This window comes from Trachemys scripta, chromosome 12 (assembly GCF_013100865.1).
Source record: "Trachemys scripta elegans isolate TJP31775 chromosome 12, CAS_Tse_1.0, whole genome shotgun sequence".
Lineage (NCBI taxonomy): Eukaryota > Metazoa > Chordata > Testudines > Emydidae > Trachemys > Trachemys scripta.
The window spans coordinates 29,266,166-29,284,376 of record NC_048309.1 but is presented as its reverse complement, the minus strand read 5'-3'; the positions used below and the strand labels follow the sequence as shown (position 1 = coordinate 29,284,376).

The 18,211-nt window shown below is 46.3% G+C and overlaps 1 protein-coding gene across 2 annotated transcripts; it reads right to left on the bottom strand.

Annotated features, from left to right (window-relative positions):
• Positions 1 to 952: 952 nt before the first annotated feature.
• On the bottom strand, positions 953 to 15,079 carry LOC117885866 (ER degradation-enhancing alpha-mannosidase-like protein 2). 2 transcript variants are annotated; one of them, XM_034787389.1, is made up of 11 exons: positions 14,954 to 15,079; positions 14,117 to 14,227; positions 13,286 to 13,325; positions 11,860 to 11,965; positions 10,398 to 10,523; positions 9,204 to 9,415; positions 7,814 to 7,955; positions 7,184 to 7,308; positions 6,246 to 6,390; positions 4,827 to 4,948; positions 953 to 3,889 (listed from the first exon to the last, which is right to left on the bottom strand). In XM_034787389.1, the coding sequence occupies exons 2-11, from the start codon at positions 14,209 to 14,211 to the stop codon at positions 3,389 to 3,391; spliced, it is 1,614 nt and encodes a 537-aa protein (XP_034643280.1). In that variant the 5' UTR covers positions 14,212 to 14,227; positions 14,954 to 15,079; the 3' UTR covers positions 953 to 3,388. The 2 variants fall into 2 exon arrangements, with proteins under 2 accessions (XP_034643280.1, XP_034643279.1); XM_034787388.1 differs by lacking the exon at positions 14,954 to 15,079 and adding an exon at positions 14,681 to 14,849.
• Positions 15,080 to 18,211: the final 3,132 nt, after the last annotated feature.

The following is an 18,211-nucleotide window of genomic DNA, read 5'->3' as shown; positions in this document are numbered from 1 at the left end:
GAGCTGCGTGTCTGTGCAATGGACTGCTAACAGAGAGAATGCGTTGATTTTCTGTGTGCCCAGAGGAAGAGGTGCCATCTTGCCTCTGTCACAGATGTATTTGGGAATCTGAATGAACTGAATACAGGTCTGCAAGGCAAGAACCCCCCCCCTCCATCCTTCAGTTGAGTCAATCAAAATCACAGGATTCATGAATTGTTTTCTGGAAGTATAATCTATTGAAGATGAACTATGAGTCCTTCCTTCAGCTTTGTAAGTTCCTGGCTGACAATGAAATTATTCAGGTGATGACTGAGCATCTCAGGCGCCCAGAGGAACAGTTTACATCCTTTCCACCCCGACCTGGATGTGACAAAACCCTTTTCAGTGCAAGTCTGATGCCAGGAAGTTGCCAGCAGCTGAAATTGAACAGCTCACTGAAATTTCCTATGATAGATTCTTGCAAGAAACATATGCTCAACTTTCTCTCCAGGAGTTTGGCTCACTGTCACAAGAATGAATATCCTGCACTTTCAAACTGATGGTGCCATTCGCAAGCCTGTATTTGTGTGAAGCTGGGTTCAGTGCTTGTGTCCATCAAGTCTCAGGGTTGATCTACTGTGGATGTCACAACTGGAGATTAGATGTGCAATTTCTACCATGCTGCCAGACTGCGGGAAGCTGTGTTGTAACACACACACCCACGTGTCACATTAGAGAGCATTAAATAATGTACTTGTGTAAATTCCTTGGTTGCTATGATGTCATCTGGGGGCACATGAGACAGTAAGTCTCAAAATGGGGTTATGCTGGCAAAAAGTTTAGAAACCCCTATGTTAACATAATCTAGTTACTGTCCAACATTAAACAAGGTTTGGGACTTGGTGTACAGAGACCGTAGCCTGCCTAGTATCATGGTAAACATGTCAGTAAAAATCATTTGAATCTTATAGATAAAGGAGGACAGTTACAGTATTTGGAATGTAAAGCATTAAGTAAGCCTTTCATTTTAACAACATCCTTTCCCTTACGCTGGAGAGTTTTTAGAAGGAAAACACCCTTGTCTGACAGTCTCTTAAAGGGTATCAGATGGTAATAACTGTCCTTTTGGGGAAAGAGAAGAAGTTAGTTGAGATGAGCTGGAGCTGTTGATGCGGTTAAAGTCCGATCCCATTTCATCCCAGCTGGTGTCTGGGATTCTGCTGGAGCCAGTACAGGTGGCAATGTCATTGGGGTCCTTCTCTCTGGTCCAGTCTGGTCAGAACATCCCTCGGGATCAGGATGCTGAAGGCCCAGGAGATGGTGGGCGTGGCAGCCATGATGGTGAAGCACCTCCAGTAGCTTTTGATTGTTTTTCCTGTATCTCCCCTCCGCCAACATGTCTTTCTTCAAGGACCAAAAAAAAAAAAAGGGACTGGTGGTGGAATAGCCCATCCCCTTCTCATGGTTTAATCCACCAATTTGGCCTAATATGCAACATGCCAATTTCAACTAACTAACTTCTGGCTCCACATCATTTGCTTTTAATGAGCATAATTTCAACAGTCCTTGGATTATATCAATTGTGGCCTTTTTAGTTTAAACTAATCTAGGTTGTCTGGTTCTCTTGCACCTGTACAATATTCTTTATTGAAAATAACTTGGCCATGGTCAATTTCTAAAACAGGTAAAAGTTATAGACCAATGGCCACACTGAGGCCCCCATTCTACTTAACACCTTGGGGCACTATTGGCATAAAAATGAGCAAGGAGAGCCCCTGCTTGGTCAGCTTCTGCTATCCCAAGCAAGAACAGATGTATTGCACATGCAAAGAGAGGGAGAAGGGAAGCTAGGAATGGCTATATGGAATCAAACCATCAGGCTATGCCATCTCCAGCCTTGGGCAGTTTGCTTCCTGCTACAAAATGAAACTCTTGCAATGCTCCTGGCTGCCCTGATAGAAGTGGGGACAGACTCCCCAGGGGGCCCTGGAAGATCATCTCCCCTACTGAAGCAGAAGGGTCAGGGTTCTTTATAATTCCTGTAACTCTCACAGAGTGGCGGGTGTTGTCAGATCCCGCCAACGGCCTGTTCATTCAGGAGCAAGGCTTTTCACTATTAAAAAAAGGAAACAACATGGTTCGACTTCACTTTAAAAGAATGGGGCCATTAGGAACCCATCCTCCCCCACTTTTAGAGGAGTTACATGTCCATTCAGCCTCTCCTCTGTATTGAGGGGCTGGAGTATTCTATACCTCACTCTGAACAAAATCGGTATCTTTCCCTGGCTTTTGTCCTATCTCCCCACCCCACACTACCCCTGCCCTACCACTGGGCTGGCTACCTCATGCTGCGTGGATTCCTGCTGACTGCCCCATTAGCTCCCAACAAGAAGGTCCATGCAGCAGTTAGAGGGAGATGGGTCACCTTAGGCATTGAAGGCAGGGAAGGAGGAAGGATTTTTCAGAGCAGAGGCAGGCAGAATGCTTCGGGAGTCAGTCAAGCCTCACCCCTTAGGGTTAAAAGGGTTTATAATTCCCAGCACAAAGTCCCTCCTTCCCCACGTCACAGGCCCCAGAAAACTACAGAAATTTAATCAGCTTCCAGGTGACATCCACCCAGCAATCAGTCAGCCAGCCTCCTAAGGGACAGCGTCACTCATAGGGTACCAACCAGCACTAATGCTAGATGTAAGAGAAAATTTCTCATCACACATTCCATGACACAAATGAATTCGTTTCCTGACACTTGACAGACCCTTCCATGTTGGTTTCCTCCCCACTAACAGATGTACAGTTCATTTGTCCAACAGCCAAGCATGGAACTGAAAACCTGTTACTTGGAATAGAGGTTGCCCATGAACTATTCCATCTCTGGGCGTTCTGGGTGTTCAAACTGTGCCCACGTGATCCCCTGGGACCAGCAGTAAAATTTAAGGCTAATCAGAGAGCAAATCTGCAATTTATGGAGTAAGAGAAGTCACTGCTAGTAATTAGCTTCTGTTCTCATGTTGCTACAGCCAGGTAACTCAATTTCCTTCTTTTCTTAAGCAGGAGGCACTGTAAACTCTGCATATGGTCGAGATTTTAAATGGCCTCAGAACATTTAACACAGCAGCAAATGAAACAGCAAAAGTCACAGGCTGCAGGCTCTTCCTTCTCAGAGATTTCTGCTTTCCAAACTGGTGACTCATTCTGGTATAACCTTTGAGCTGTGTTAACAAATGTAACAGTAGCCCTGATTCACACAATACAGAAGGTGAGAGTGCAAGGGGATCTAATAGAAGGATATTTTACATAACAGTGGAAATTCTATTGTGCACTTTTTTCAACCACTGAAAAATATTTCTCACAGAATAAAAAAGTCCACAGAGTGCAACTCCAAGCAGATTTATTAACTTCAACAACTTGGACTCGTAGTGAAGTAGAGTCACGTGTCGTCTAGAAAAACCTGTCCCAGAACTGAAAGTTTGGAGGTAAAGGGCTGATTAGGGCAGCTCAGGAGAGGGATTCTCCTTTTGGTGTTCTTCTCTGGGTTCATTTCCCCCCTGCTGCTCTCTGAGGAAGCATCTGCAGATGCTGTCTGGCTTTCCCTCCCACTATGGTCTGCAGTTCTCTTGAACGTGGACTTTTTGCTTCTCTTCAGAAAGTAAAACTCTCTCATTAAGTCTTCCACCTCCCACTGCTCTTCCTTCTGTTTCCTACAACAGTGCAGGGCAGCAGGGTCTATGGGGTGAGCTTCGGTATTGAAGACGTATCCGCCAGCACCAAGGATGCATTCCCCATAAGGCATGGGCACCACATCAAAGGCTGACCCATCATTGTGAATAAAGTTATCTGGGTCAAACAGCAGATACAAATATTTCACTGTTTCAGCCAAGAAGAAGGATTCCATGCGATTATCCAGTCGGTGATCCCTCAGGTCTTTGATCTGTAAGAGAGCAGATCAAGTGGATTACATCTATCCTGAACCCAGAACCTCACAGAGTGCTCCTAGATGTCATGAACTTGGGAAAACAGTCAGTTTGGAATTCCTCTTTACAGCTAAGCAATACATGGACGCACCAGTCCACTGCCGATCCTTACCCAGAGGAGTTGCCACTTGGCTTGATGGTGCACGACATTTAAGATTAATTACTTCTAACAGTTTCTTTTTGGCTGTTTTATCCAGCTGAACTGTCTAGCAATTAGAGCAAGAGACTGGGAATCAGGAGAGAGGAGTTCTATGCTAAGGATTTCCTATGTCACTTAGTGACATGAAGCGACTTACCCACCATTTCCCAAACTATAAAATGGGGACTTATCTATGTCAGAGTTGTGAGGTTGAATTCTCAGTGTTTGTGCATTAACGATTCATTGCGACAGTGCGAGATCCTTGAATGGCAGGTGTTAGAGAAGTGTAAAGAAATCACTCGTACAGGCTCAGTTGTATCTGATCGGGGCAATGCAGAGCTGCACCATTCCAGCAGATCGCTGAGACGTGCAGTGCCCTACAGGTCCATAGCATGCAGCAGGAACATGCCCTGGCTCTGCCTTCTCCCCAACCCCTTGCACCCACAGAGGCACTAAGAGGAAGCAGTCCCTGGGCTGAGGCTTTTTGTGCCATCCCCAGCTCTGGGTACCCAAACAGTAGCAGGGCACAACATGGCTCTAACTCCCTTACTGCTCTGGCAGTGGAGTTACTCCCTGAAGCATGACCAGGGTTACAAAATTGAGTTTTACAAGGAACTGTTTGATTTGTCTTTAAAAAACAAGAAAACCTCCCCTCCCCTCAAGTGATCAGCCAGTCTACAAACATCACCCTCTTTGGCAAACGATCAAGAGACCAACACTTGCTGGCTGAAAGCTGGTTTTCAGCAGACACTTACTGTTGCAAATCCACACTCCACCTTACTGATTTTCTCTATGGACTCCACAGCATCTCTCCCCAGTTCTAAGAGGGTGGGATCTCGTGTGGCACGGTACAGATACATGGCACTCTCGATCAGCTCTGCAAAATCCAGCAGCAAAGACCTTGTTATAGTGCACAGAAGACACCACTGCAATTTGCATAGATTCACCAATACAATTCAAGAGGATCAGATCAATTAGCCCTATATATTGCCTCTGGCTCACACCATAGGCACCCATCTTCCCAGAGGACAAGCCAAATCTGAAATTAAATAGTTTGAACTGAGATGACATGTTAACTATGCATTCCCTGCCTCACATTTGGGGGATGGGAATGAAGTGAAGTTAAAAAAATATTTTAAAATTAAACCTTCCCTAAAAAAACCTAAATTTAGAAAATTGCTTTTAGACTGCAATTCTGCCTCAGAAATTTCAGCCCCATAAAAAAAAGTTGTATATTATTTTATAAGCTACTGAAAGATAGGGTTTCCCGATGTTTAGATACAGTGATGGGCAATATGGAAACACCCACAGCAGATATCAGGCGCACCTTCTCTTTTCCTTACTCTAGAAACATTGCTACTGTGATGCTATAATACATGCTAAGAAAATGAGCATTGCTTAGAATTTTTGGTAAAAAAGTCCAGTTTACATGCCACATGGAGAACGTTGTTATGCTGCTGTAACAGCTGTTCAGGGAACTCAAATTAACAAACCCATTCGCAGACCTACATGATGCAAGTGCACAAGTAAACCAAGTAGAATCATGTGTGTTGTAAGAAACAGGGAAAAGGGAAGTCAATGGTTGTGGAACAGAAAAGGACAAAGGAACGAGGGAGAAATGTTATTTTCCAGTTTCAGAGAGGATCTTACATCATGGGATTATTTATTTGTGTTACTCAACTGCAATAAGGTTAATAAAACTGGAGGAATAGCAAAAGTCTGCTTTACTCTATGCACTTCATTCAGCAAAACTAGACTGGTCTGTTTATAGTCAATTTCACTTTCTAGTTACACTAGTACAGAATTCATGTGTGCAAGTGAACATTTACATTAAAAAGCCTTTTACTGACAGACTTTGAGAACACAATACTACACCTGATGCATCTTTTTCAACAGCACAAATCCTACATTTTGGACCTAATCCATTTGACAGGGCCCCTTTAAGAAGTGGCACAATGATTAGGCTCCTTTAAAATTTAATTCTACCTACAGTGAAAGTCAGACTCTACAATGTGTGTCTTGTCGGAAATGGAAAATGGGAGTGCACTGGCAATGAAGTTACTATTGCACTAGCGTAGACCTTGCAGGTTAGAGGTTAGGTAACATTAATTACTACACCAGAGTAAAAGCAGGATTCAGTATCAACATGTTTGTTATTTGTTGCTTCTGTTTACCAGGTCTAAGTGGATATCCTTCTCGCTTCTCCACAGTATAGCCCTGGGGAATGTTGTAAAACTCAGGCAGCCCACCAAACTGTTTCCAAACAGTGTAATAATTGAGGAATGTTCGCATGGCATTATTGATGTCCCCTATCAGGCTCTGGGGAAAGAAAACACACCTAGTGAAGCAACATTCAGTTAGGAAAGAATAAACTACACAGGACTTAGCTACAAAAAAAAAAAAAAAAACCAACAAAAAACCCTCTCTCGTACAGTCATTAAATGAGAAGCCAATGGACTGCTCCCAGAGTTTGAAAATATAACTAGTCATATTCAGACAGGGTACCTTAAGAATAGCTGGAGCTAAAGAGGAAGCAGGTGACACTTTTCTGTTAGATCCTATTCCACGTGATCTCTGAAGTCATACCAAGTTTTCTAATCCCTTCTGACTGATGTGGGTCTCAGAGTATTCATTCTAGAGCTTTCCTGACTCATTTACAAGACACCGTTCCTTTCATTTCAGCAGCAGAGGGGCTGCTACTGTGTAGTCAACTACAGGACACTAGGGAGTGGGAACTACTCAATAAGCAATTCTCATTGCAAGAAATAAACTCAAACGTGAAAAGTGTTAGGATGAGACGGGGAAGGGATTTGGTCTCTTTTCTTAGCCCCCCCCCTCCCCCTACATAAGAACAACTGTTAGGAAAGCAGGTTACAATATGACTGTCCCCATTCACATTTAATATATAGTTCTGTATGTAGCTCTACTGGAGTCTAATTCTGCTCTGCCAAAGGCTGCAGGAGATGAAGTCCATCTACACTACGGAGCAGAGCCAGGCTTTAACCAGGACAGAAGATAAAGTTATCATCATATGCCCTGGCACAGTATTTGTGGTGCAGATGGATTCAAGACAGGGAGGAACAAGATTAGTGTATGTTATTTCTCTTCCTACCTGTAAGCCTGGCCAGTAGGCCTCCAGGGACTGAAAGACAGGCATGGACACTGTCCCTTTGTACATCTGAACCCACAGGTACCAGTCATCAAATTTTGTGTAGTTCCCAATGGCTTTGTTATATTCTAAAAAGAAGCAGAGAAGAATAATTTAACACAACCGAATTTTTAAATAGCAGAAGAGAAGCCCCTTTTCCACTGTGGTTTAGTCAAATTAACACTAAGAACATTCATTCCTCCCAGACCAGTAACTGTCAGACAGAACACTCACAAAGGTCTTATTGGTAACAAAAACCATCACTACAGGAAACAGTCTAGAAAGGAGTTTTGTCAGACTTTTAGCATCCTCTTGCTAAAAGAAAGAGTCGAACCGACCAAATGTTGGAAAAAGAAATTTAGCTCCAAAAAGACACAGGTAATAGCCTGGCTCTACTGAGATCAATGGGAGCCCAGAATTTCACCCAGAGCTGAAGATGCCTCAGAAGTGAGTCTGCACCATGGAGAAGCTTAAGGTCACATTTCCAGGGGCCTCTCTCCGCACATACAGATATCAGCAGGTCCACTTAGGGAGACACTCTTGGGACAATCTGGTGAAAAAAGGCCCAGTCATCCAGGAAAAAAAAGCTCTCACCTAGGAACATGGACATCAGCTCTTCATCATGCAGCAGAATGGCTCCTTTAACAAGATATTCAAAGTAGGAATCTACCCCTGCCCCGATGCCGGCATCTTGGGCTACCCATTTGGCAGTTACTACATCAATGTGGTTACCCACCTGTGGGAAAAGGAAGATTTTTAAAAAAAGCCAAAGCTTGCCTGTTAATACTAGATTCCAAGGACTATCTTCTCTTTCTATAATGGTTTTCAAAGAAACGGATTCCAAAACACTTGGCAAACTTTATAAAATACAGACACATACAGCAATACAACATTAGCATTGCTGTCCTGATTTTATTATGAATTTGCAACCTTCAAGTTGAATTAACTGTTTTCTACATTTCACATCTATGCCTGGTTTGTCAATAGGCAGACATGAACAATGCTATGGGAACCATTACTTTGCATTTTTAATTTGCAACATTAATGCCTTATTGGTATAAAATTTTACCTAGGATTTTATTAATTACAATGCCATAAAGTGCAGCTTTGTTAGGTATTATCTGACCGGAAATCTAGGACTACAGAATAGAGTAACTGCATTTTGCTGAAATTCCAGAGGGTTTTAAGCTAGAAAACTCTTTAGATACAAGGAAAAAACCTATTTATGGCACTCGAGTTCTACAGCATAGCATTGTGGAGCTGGGCAAGACCATAACTATATGCTTAAAGATTTTTCTCTGTTACAGTGCATGTGTAGAAACAGATTTGTAGTTGTTCATAATTTTTTTCATTAAATTTGCCAAGTTCCTCATTGAGGTCTAGCCACACGTGGAGACAGACATTTTTAAACTTCAGAAACGTCCAAGTTTTGTGTACAAAATGTTAGTGTCAAGAGAAAATATTTATATTTATATTTATAAAGTATGGAGAAATTGTGTTCTAACCCTCCTCTCCAAAGCCTAAACCATAAACATCTGAACTGACTGGTCCCGTTTAAAAAAAATAAAATTATCACCCTTCGACAGAGACTAAACTTGGAGTTGCGGCGCTAAACAGCATTTTAAGGTGGCTGAGAGTCAATAATGACAGGGGATCATAAAGAAAGCTGAGTTATAAAAAAATATAAAACTGTGAAAACCAAAATATATTTGCCCACCAGCCTCTTCTGGGTGGAATACAAGAACTGTGTAATGTTTCTGAGGTGGATATGGTCTTTAACTGAAGTTACAGGTGTTCTGGAACAGTAGGCTATGTGCCACCTACTGCATTATTACTGGTATTGCAGTTATACTCATGTAGTACTATAAGAAATCACTAATTTAAAGCTAACACACGTCCTCTATCTATCCTGGCTTACCTAGTACCATACACTGTTTACAAAAAGGATGTAAGCATAACATGAAGGGCATTTTCCCCCACTCACCAATCCAATATCTGAGCGATTTTTCCACAAGGCCTTAAGGGCTTTTCTGGCCACATTCTCAAACACTAGGTCACCTGTAAGATGACTTAACGTGGCAAATTCCACTATGAATGTACCAATACCAGCAGTACAGGTAACCGGGGTCTCTCCAGGGTTTACTCCATGCAGCAAGTTCACTGTCCCATATGGCATCCCAGTTGGGGTCTGAAAAGCTGAAACATCACAATCGTGATTCACAGGAGAATGTTCGGCATCCATCACCAGACAACATTTAACAGGCTGACTGTTACTGCCTGTGCCTCTCATTCAAGCATGGACGCCAGCAAGAGACCAGGGTTTGGAATAGTCCCAAGTGCACTGAAATAAATGGGAGGTGGCACCATAGCCCAGTATGGGGGAGAGAGGGCGAACCCAGAAGGCTAGACAAGAAATGCTGGACATCAATTGTGGAGACCTAGCACTTAGCATTCAATGTTTGAGGGCACGCCTGCCTCACTGCACAAGTGGGAGGATTTCTGTGAGGATGCAAACAGCTGCCTCATTAACTGAGCGCAGTCCAACCTGTGCCCTGGATGAGGCACATAAAAACAACGCAACTACTCACATTCTCGGACTGTGTATCCTAATGGAAGCCCAAAATGGGGCAGAGTTGAGTTTGCACATTTTCTGTCTCTAGAGACCATCACTTGACCACCTTAATGTTCTTTTAACTTTTTTTGCTTGAAGTAACTAATATACATGATGGTGTACGCTCATGTGACTGATAACACCACATTCTGGGTGTTTCCCGCAGGCATTACATATACCTAATACTGTCATTTCAGAAGAACACACATCATCTATGATATTTTGTCTCAAGTGACCCAGAGTCCTGCATTCTGCTTCCAACAACCATCCCACAGCTGCTTTAGAAGCTTCAGAGATTTCCATGTGGATTGTAAAGGATGTATTTGAGCCTAGACTCATTCCCCAGACTTCAGTAACACCAAAATACCTGTACATCAGTGCAACACTGACAAAAATATGGCTGGTTAATACAGCTAGTTAGGCTTCCCCTAGGATTCCAGTGATCTGGGGACTATTGTAGATGTTGAAGTGATGCCACTTGTATTACTACTGGCCAGTTAACTCAGCATGTACTACGCAGAAGAGTGCAGAGAGAAGTTAGATCTGCAGCTTTGGAAAGGTTCTCACCTGGTAGGAGTTTACGAGCAGCTTCTTCCGCCATCCTCAGAAGAGGCCCCGAGCAGGGCCATCCTGCTTCCACTTCAACACCAGCCTTCTTAGACAGCAAGTGAGCAGACAGGAGACCACCGACCACTGGAACAGTGCAAAGCGAGGGGCTCATTCGGAAGTACAGGGAGGAATGAACTGATAGTTTTGCCCACAAAACCCCCAAATCAGCAGCATTTGATTGCGTAACTAGGAAGTTGTGGGTGGGCAGGGGAAGACAGATAGCTCATCTCTAGTATCTAAAAAGGTGCTAATCAAAGATGCTTTGCAAAGAAAAAAGTTGTAGTCTTGCTTCTTAGTAAACTGTCAAAAAGAACTGGAAGCACTTCTACTTCATTGCATTAGAAACAGCAGATCTTACCTATGCCCATTTATCTGTACTACTCTATAGACAACTGAAAAACTACTGGGACTATGACATCAGGAGAACAAAGTCTGGGCAATTGAAAGGGAAAAGAGTAGGTGAGGTTGTTTTGTATTTTAAATGAGTTTAGAACCGTGTAACACAGCAAGTGTAGGTCAAAAACTATTAATGTGTAAAATATTTTAGCAGAAACTGTCCCAGGGTGCAGAAACTAGCAGAACAGTGCTGGGCAGGAGAATGAGAATAAGCATAGTACCCAGTTTTCTTCCCTGAAAGTGTCATTTAGGTGGAGGGAATTGAAGGGGTAAAACACGCAAGTAGCACTGAAGGCAGAGGTCCTCATGATTTTTTCAAGAGAAAGAGGATTTTAATCGTAGTTTCTTAAAAAGACTAATTACTCTCCATTCCAGAACATCGTCTGCCTCAAGGGACACAAGAAACTAAGGCTGGGTCTACACTACCTGCCTGAATCGGCGGGTAGAAATCGACCTCTCGGGGATCGATTTATCGCGTCCCGATGGGACGCGACAATCGATCCCCGAATCGACGCTCTTACTCCACCAGCGGAGGTGGGAGTAAGCGCCGTCGACGGGAAGCCGCAGAGGTCGATTTTGCCGCCGTCCCTACAGCGGGGTAAGTCGGCTGCGATATGTCGAATTCAGTTACGCTATTCGCGTAGCTGAATTTGCGTATCTTAAATCGACCCCCCCCCCCAGTGTAGATGTAGCCTTATTCTAGAAGCAACAGCAGATTTGATGTGCAACGTTATGACTTCAGCATGAAACCTCTAATTCCAAAACTCAAAACTAACCTCGAACAAGAACATAAACTGTAGTATGTATAGTTTACATCTGGAACCACTCAAAAGGAGGCTGGGAGGTAATGCATTATGAAGGAAGGGAGGTGTATTTTTCCTTGTTTAGTTTGTATGCAGCAGAATTCAATTCCCACTGTTGTTCTGCATTACTCCTCTGCACTATATATAAATTATGAATTCAGAGACTGATTGTGACACGCAAACGACTTCCAAGTTAAGCCCTACTCCAGCACCCAGCTCACCTCGGATGTTGGTTTCAAAGACAGACGCATTTACGTCAATATCAAAATCCACCCCCTCCTGCAGCACGTTGACAACCCTCTGGAACTCTGAAACATTTCCCAAAATCTGGAAAAGAAATCAGGATAAATGAGAGGTAGGCTCATGAGGCAGCAAATGACTACACTCAGGAAAACAAAGGATCAATGACAAGGAACACATGACATGACATAGACTTCTCAGCAGCTTCACTGTAGGGTTAGATGCTGTTTTAAACCTTTTTCACTTGACCCTAGCTGCAGGGATGCAGGTTTGTATAATTTTTGGTGGTGCCAAACAGGTTCAAGTCCTGCCCCCCGCCTAAGGCTCTGGGAGGAAGTTTGGGTGCAGGAGGGGTGCAGGCTCTGGGCTGGGGCAGGGGGTTGGGGTGTAGGAGGGGGTTTGGGTGCTGGGCTGGGGATGAGGAGTTTTGGGTGTATCAGGCAGGCTTCTCCAGGGCTGGGGGCCAGAGAGGACTCCACCCAGCCCTCTCCCTGCCAGCAGCAGGGCGCTCCGGGGGGGGGGGGGGGGGGGGGGGGGGGGGGGCCCCCCCGGCTCCCCATCCCCCCCCCCCCCCCCCCAGGTTGCTGCTCAGGAGATCCAGCTAGACTAGCCTTCCCACCCACCTTGGAGACGACTTGGAGTTTCCTGCAGGGGGCGGGGCCATGCGCCTCCTCCGGCATAGCAGCCGCCTCAACTTGCCCTCAGTGCCGCTCCCTTGTAGCTGGCAGCGGCCGAGGGAGCACAGTGCGGAGCTGCAGGGGGCAGCTGCCCGCTGCCCAGGGCAGGTAGGGCCGCTCAAGGGAGGTGCGTGGGGGCAGCAGGCGGGGCCGGGGGACAGACCTGGTCCCAAACATTAGTGGAGCCAGGCTCCCCGGGCCCTGAATTTGCTGGAGCCCAGGTACCACAGGCCCATACAACTCGCTGCCAGTGACTAGCTGGGAGCTCAAGCTGCTGACTCATGAAACGGCGGTTATGGAAGACACTAAGAATGATTCCTACTTGACTTCAAAACTTTCCGCCCTCATTCTGGGTCCTTATGGCATATTTAGAAGGTGTCAGAGGCTGGGAACTCCAGGCACCTGCATCTCAGTGGAGTAAAGTCAGCGCAGGCTCTCCCTCGCTCAGTTAATAAGTTACTCTCACAAGTAGGTGAAGAGCACCTGAGAGGAGCAGAGGTAAATCTAGTCCTCTAATGCAGGATGTTTAAGAAGTGCAGAAAGTAACATTGTACGAAATAAAACCAGGGCTTTGGAGCTGTGCTCCGGCTCCGCTCCAGCTCCAGGCAAAAACCTGCAGCGCCACTGCTCTGGAGCTGCTTCGCGCTCCAGCTCCGGGCTCTGCTCCAAAGCCCTGAATAAAACAGAGGGAAATTAACAAGAAAAGGCTGTAATTGAGTGAGGTACTTACTAGTAGAGTGTCCAAAGCATCAATCAACGTGAGAGAAAAACTGAAAGAGAACAGAAGGCACTGTGAGGAAATGCCAATGAGATAAGTAGCAGCCAAGGTGACAGACAGGAACAAATATAACGCTTGGATATTGAACAGCAAAAACAAATAAAAAGTCTAACTACAACTCCAGCTACTGAGAGGCAACAGCATGAGCCAACCTGAGACCCCTAAGCTGTGTATAGAGAAGATTGGGAATTCTACCCACATGGCATCTGTTTGAGATAGGCATGAAATCATCCGGCTGAATCTGTCAGAGCACAACCATTGCCATTAATACCATCAACACAAAATGATGACTCTACTGCAGGGCCAGGCAACAGGTGGCACTAAGAACAAAAATATACTTTATTCCAACAGCAATACCTGCCGCCTTAGCGGGAAAATACCTCCCAATAAGATTTCTTGACATAATCATCTTATTCTTTCTTATTTACAGAGTTGTTTTAGCTGCGTTGGTCCCAGGATATTAGAGAGACAATAAAATATATTACCTTACCCACCCCGTCTCTCTTATACAGTTCTCTTTTACTGGCAGGTGCCTGGCTTGCGTGATCCAATTGATTTTCTCCTTCTCCAACTTATACGATTCAAGTGAATGCAGTTTGAGACTCCACCGTTACCAAATGGCTTGACACAGATACAGCGGAGACCATGACAGTGCCCCACAGTCATCAGAGCTAAAGATGAAGGTCTTTTACATTCTTAAGTCTAGTGAGAGGTTAGGAAACACCAACACCCCGGACACAACAGATGAACAAGCTCATAGGGAACATTAACCCTCCCTGGTACCTTCCCCAGGTGTCCTGTCCATCACACGTCAGAGGCCGCAGTTCATCATAGGGAAAAGCGTTTTCCAGGTAGTTGTTGTAGGCGTGGTAAAACATGGACTTGACTCGCTCCCTGGGGACAGAGGGGACATTGGAGACTGACATTGCTACCGATCTATCGGCACGCGAGGAGTTTGTGCCTGGCTCCGCCGAACTGGCCCTTGGGTTCCCCTGCTCACCGGACCCCCCGCCCGGGTCGCTGCGCGCTGGCCGGGCCGGCAGCGGTGTGGCCGCACTGCCCGGACCGCTTGGCAGCAGCACGTCGGGGCTGCGGTTAGCAACGGCTGGGAAAGGCGCGCGGGCGGAGCCGGGTCTCCGCTAAGCGCCCAGCTGCGCGGCGCGGCCCCTTCCACAAGCCTGGGTGGGACTCGCCCCCTGGCCCCAGCCGCCGCCGCGAGCCTGGCCCAGAGCGGGGCCGGACTGAACCCGGTCCGGCGTGGACCGGAGCCGGCCGCTGCCAGGCTGAGGGGGCCGCTCCCGGCCGGGAGGTGGGGGCGTGCGGGGAACCGAGCTGCCCTGTGCTCACCGGTAGTGGGCGGTGTCTATCTCGCGCTCCGCCGCCGCCCCCTCCCCAGCGCCCGGCAGGTGCAGGGCCCAGAGGCAGCACAGCAGGTACCAGGAGCGGAGCATCTGAGGGGGCAGCGGAACGCGGCCGCGCCGGCGCTTCCGCGTACCGCCCCTCGCGCGGGGGTAGCCACGCCCCTCCTGCTCGCGCGCCTGTCCCACTCACCGGCCCCCCTTTGCGGTAGGCCTTATTGCGCCTGCGCACAAAAAAACCCTTTACGGCTTCTCTACCTACCGGGCCTAGTGGCCGCTCACCGGAACGTATCGTGTCTCAGGACGAGGCTGCGGTTTCCCCTTCCGGGGCATAGGCCGCACCTGGAGCTGTTGCCAGTCCAGGGATTTAGTCACGTTTGGTTCCCCTAGCGGGAAGCAGGTGTCCCAGCCACCGGCCCGTTACTAGGGTGACCAGATGTCCCGATTTTATAGGGACAGTCCCGATTTTTAGGTCTTTTTCTTATATAGGCTCCTATTACCCCCCACCCCCATCCCGATTTTTCACATTGGCTGTCTGGTCACCCTACCCGTTACAGCCCGGCTCGGAGACGGGCCTCGCGCCTGGGCGCAGCCACGCAACCAAAACCACCCCGCGCTCTTCTCACCGCCTTCCCTGGTGCCCAGTCACCGTCCTCGCGTCTCCCGGGGGCATGTCCTCGGGAGGAAGCGCATGCCAGGGCTGTGAATGAGAGGAAGGGTTTTAACCCCGGCCTGTCCACTTTGAGTTGAACCAGTTGCTTAATTTCCCACCAATTCTTATGGCACCGCAGGAGTCTTTGTACGTAGCTTTTATTATTGCAGTTGGTTTATCTCGAATGCCCCATGCTCTGTAACTTTCACTCCATGCATCCGAAGAAGTGAGGTTTTTACCCACAAAAGCTTATGCCCAAATAAATCTGTTAGTCTTTAAGGTGCCACCAGACTCCTTGTTGTTTTTGAAGATACAGACTAACACTGCTACCCCCTGATACTTGACACCATGCTTTTGCTGCTGTCCATAATCCTTCTTCAAACTGAATCAAATGTGTTTGCAAAGTTGATGAAAAGAGCAAATATCTTTTCAGTGGCGCCTTCCAGACCAGTGAGTGGTGGTGTTGCTGCTTGCCGTGTAACCCTGAGTGCCTCAAAATACCTGTCACTGGAGCTCCTTTGTCTGGAGGCTTCCATCCATCACACAAGCATGCACTGAGTGTCTGTGTATTAAGCAGCCCTGGTTCAGTCTTCTGATTCTAGGAACCTGCTTGTTGTACCACATCCCCACTCTGGCCTTCACCAGCCTTGTTAATCTCTGGCAAGATGAACGCAATGCCCTCCAGTCCTGAATTTTCCCAAACCATGTGCTCTGCAATTTCCAGCCCTTTCCGGGACAATTCAGAGAGAGGCTAAGGTTTGTTTGTTCCTTTAAAGATATATTACCCAGCAGCTTGTCACATTAGCTGGAGTTAACATTTACTTTACATCAAGCACAGCACTGGGAAGGTATAGATTAAAATTAAAACAAGTTTATTAACAAGAGGTGATAAGATTTTAAGTGAGTTCAAGTATAAAGGGTAGAGTTAGAAATGGTTACAAGCAAATTAAAGTGAAAAATGCTTTCTAAAGGCTAAGACCAAACAAAACAAGCCACAGCCTTTGTTCAAGGGAGTTTCCTTACCAACATATGCTCCAGAAAGATAGCTGACCAGCCCCTTTGGTCAGGATCTCCCATAAAGTCCAAATGGTTCCTTTGTTGTCTCAGGTGAAAGATAACTTGCGATTCTTTGCCCCTTTCTTTATAGTCCAGTGAGCCTTTGAAATGACTTCTTCTGAAGAGTAACCCTCAAAGTAAAGTTCATTTGAGCTATGAGGAAGGAGACATGGAGTCTTGTGGTGAAGAAAGTTTCATGCTGGTTTCTCTCCCCAATGCTGTTTGCTAAAATGCAAAGTGATCCGTTTCCTGCAGTCTCTTCCCCTTGTTGACTTGATGGTCCTTTTTACCTTCTGTGTAAATTGTATTCCTATTGTCTCTAAGGCCTGGTTAACTCTAGAAAAGTAAGTTGTCTTAACTACATTGCCCACTCGTCTCTCCTAAATTCTTGAGAAACAATTGGGAGCCTGACAGCAGCTCCCAACATATGTCCTGGCACCAAACTTTGGGTTCAGAGCTGCTCAGCTATTTTTTCAGAGCACCAGCTGGGCTTGTGGGGGAAGGGGGCAGGATGTGTGAGCTTCCTTTTTTGAGTTCTTGTTTTAGTGCCCCTGTGCCTCAGAAACACACCTGTCTCTGTCTTCTTCACACCCTATGAAACCGCTCTCCTTGGTCCAATCCCTGACGGAAATGTGTTTCCTTCTCCAGGTACCTTCAGCCTTGCCTCCTTCCAGCCAGCTCCCAGGAACTCAGCCCACCTCCCTCTCCAGTTCCCATGAAGACTCTTCATCTTCAAATATCTATCCTTCATTCCATGCCTCTCAGTAATACACCCTCCACCCAAAATCTCTCTTAGGCCTCTATTGCCCTTGAACTGCCCCCCTCTGCAAAACCAATTCACGCCTCCCCCTGTCAATTAAAGTCATTCACTGAGGTGCTACGACCCTCCCAGAATCTACTGCAGTGGGGACACCTCCACCTCAATTGCTCCTTCCCCCTGGCCTTTCTTTGGGGGCCCTCTGCTGCCCCTCTTCCTAGTGAACCCTCTTGTGGGAGCCCCAGCTTGTCGTGCACAGGCTGCTATGTTGCTTTGTTTTTGTTTCAGCCCCAGCTCCTAGAGCCATGTGACTTCATGAGAATCTTAGCTTTGGTTTAAAACAAACTGTAAGTTTCCAATCTTTGTGGTTGCAGAGAAAAGCTTGGAAAATGTGAGCTCCTCCGACTCCAAAGGGGAAGTGAGCAGAGCCACATGTTTATTTTAAAATCTCATGATTTTAAAAGTGGGAAACACATTTTCAATTCATAATCACATACAAATACACATTTTCTTATTAACACAGCCCAACTGATGGTTAGTAGTGCTGCTGGGCAGTGATGAGCCTAGCTGGATCATGAACCAATGTAGCTTTTGGAGGGCAAGCTCCCTCCAGACCAAGTGATGCTATGTAGCTAGCTTTTCATTTTCACCACCGAGGCATATGCGCAGGATGGGATTGGAGGAAGGTGAAGGCATTTGGCAATCTAGGTCTTGGCCTGCCAATGCTGTGCTCTGTAGAAACCAAACATATCAAGCAATTTGCTCTCAGGAAAGGGAAGGATATGGTCAACCTGAAAGCAGCTGAGTGTAGTTATGGTGTGTCATGTTGTTGCCAGCTGTTATTTGTTAGAATGAAAGGTGCTTTAACTCTCAGTCTTTAAGGGACACATCTTTATTCAAAGGTCTCTGTGTGCAGTACCCACAGCAGTGGGCTGAGCGGGGGGGGGTTGACAGCTAATTTTGGTGCAGTCTTTTGCAAACTGGTGTTCTTTTTAAAAAAGCAGAAGTTTCATGGACTGACAGCTTCAGTGCTGGTGGGTTGGTTTCTTGCCTGG

What these genes read in the sequence shown, in the direction of transcription:
- LOC117885866 (XM_034787388.1), bottom strand. Translation starts at nt 14,784, where the DNA reads ATGCTCCGCTCCTGGTACCTGCTGTGCTGCCTCTGGGCCCTGCACCTG. An exon ending in ATAGACACCGCCCACTACCG is followed by an intron (nt 14,228 to 14,680) that starts GTGAGCACAGGG and finishes CTCTGTCCCCAG; the next exon opens with GGAGCGAGTCAAGTCCATGT. An exon ending in CTTTGAAACCAACATCCGAG is followed by an intron (nt 10,524 to 11,859) that starts GTGAGCTGGGTG and finishes GCACTGTTCCAG; the next exon opens with TGGTCGGTGGTCTCCTGTCT.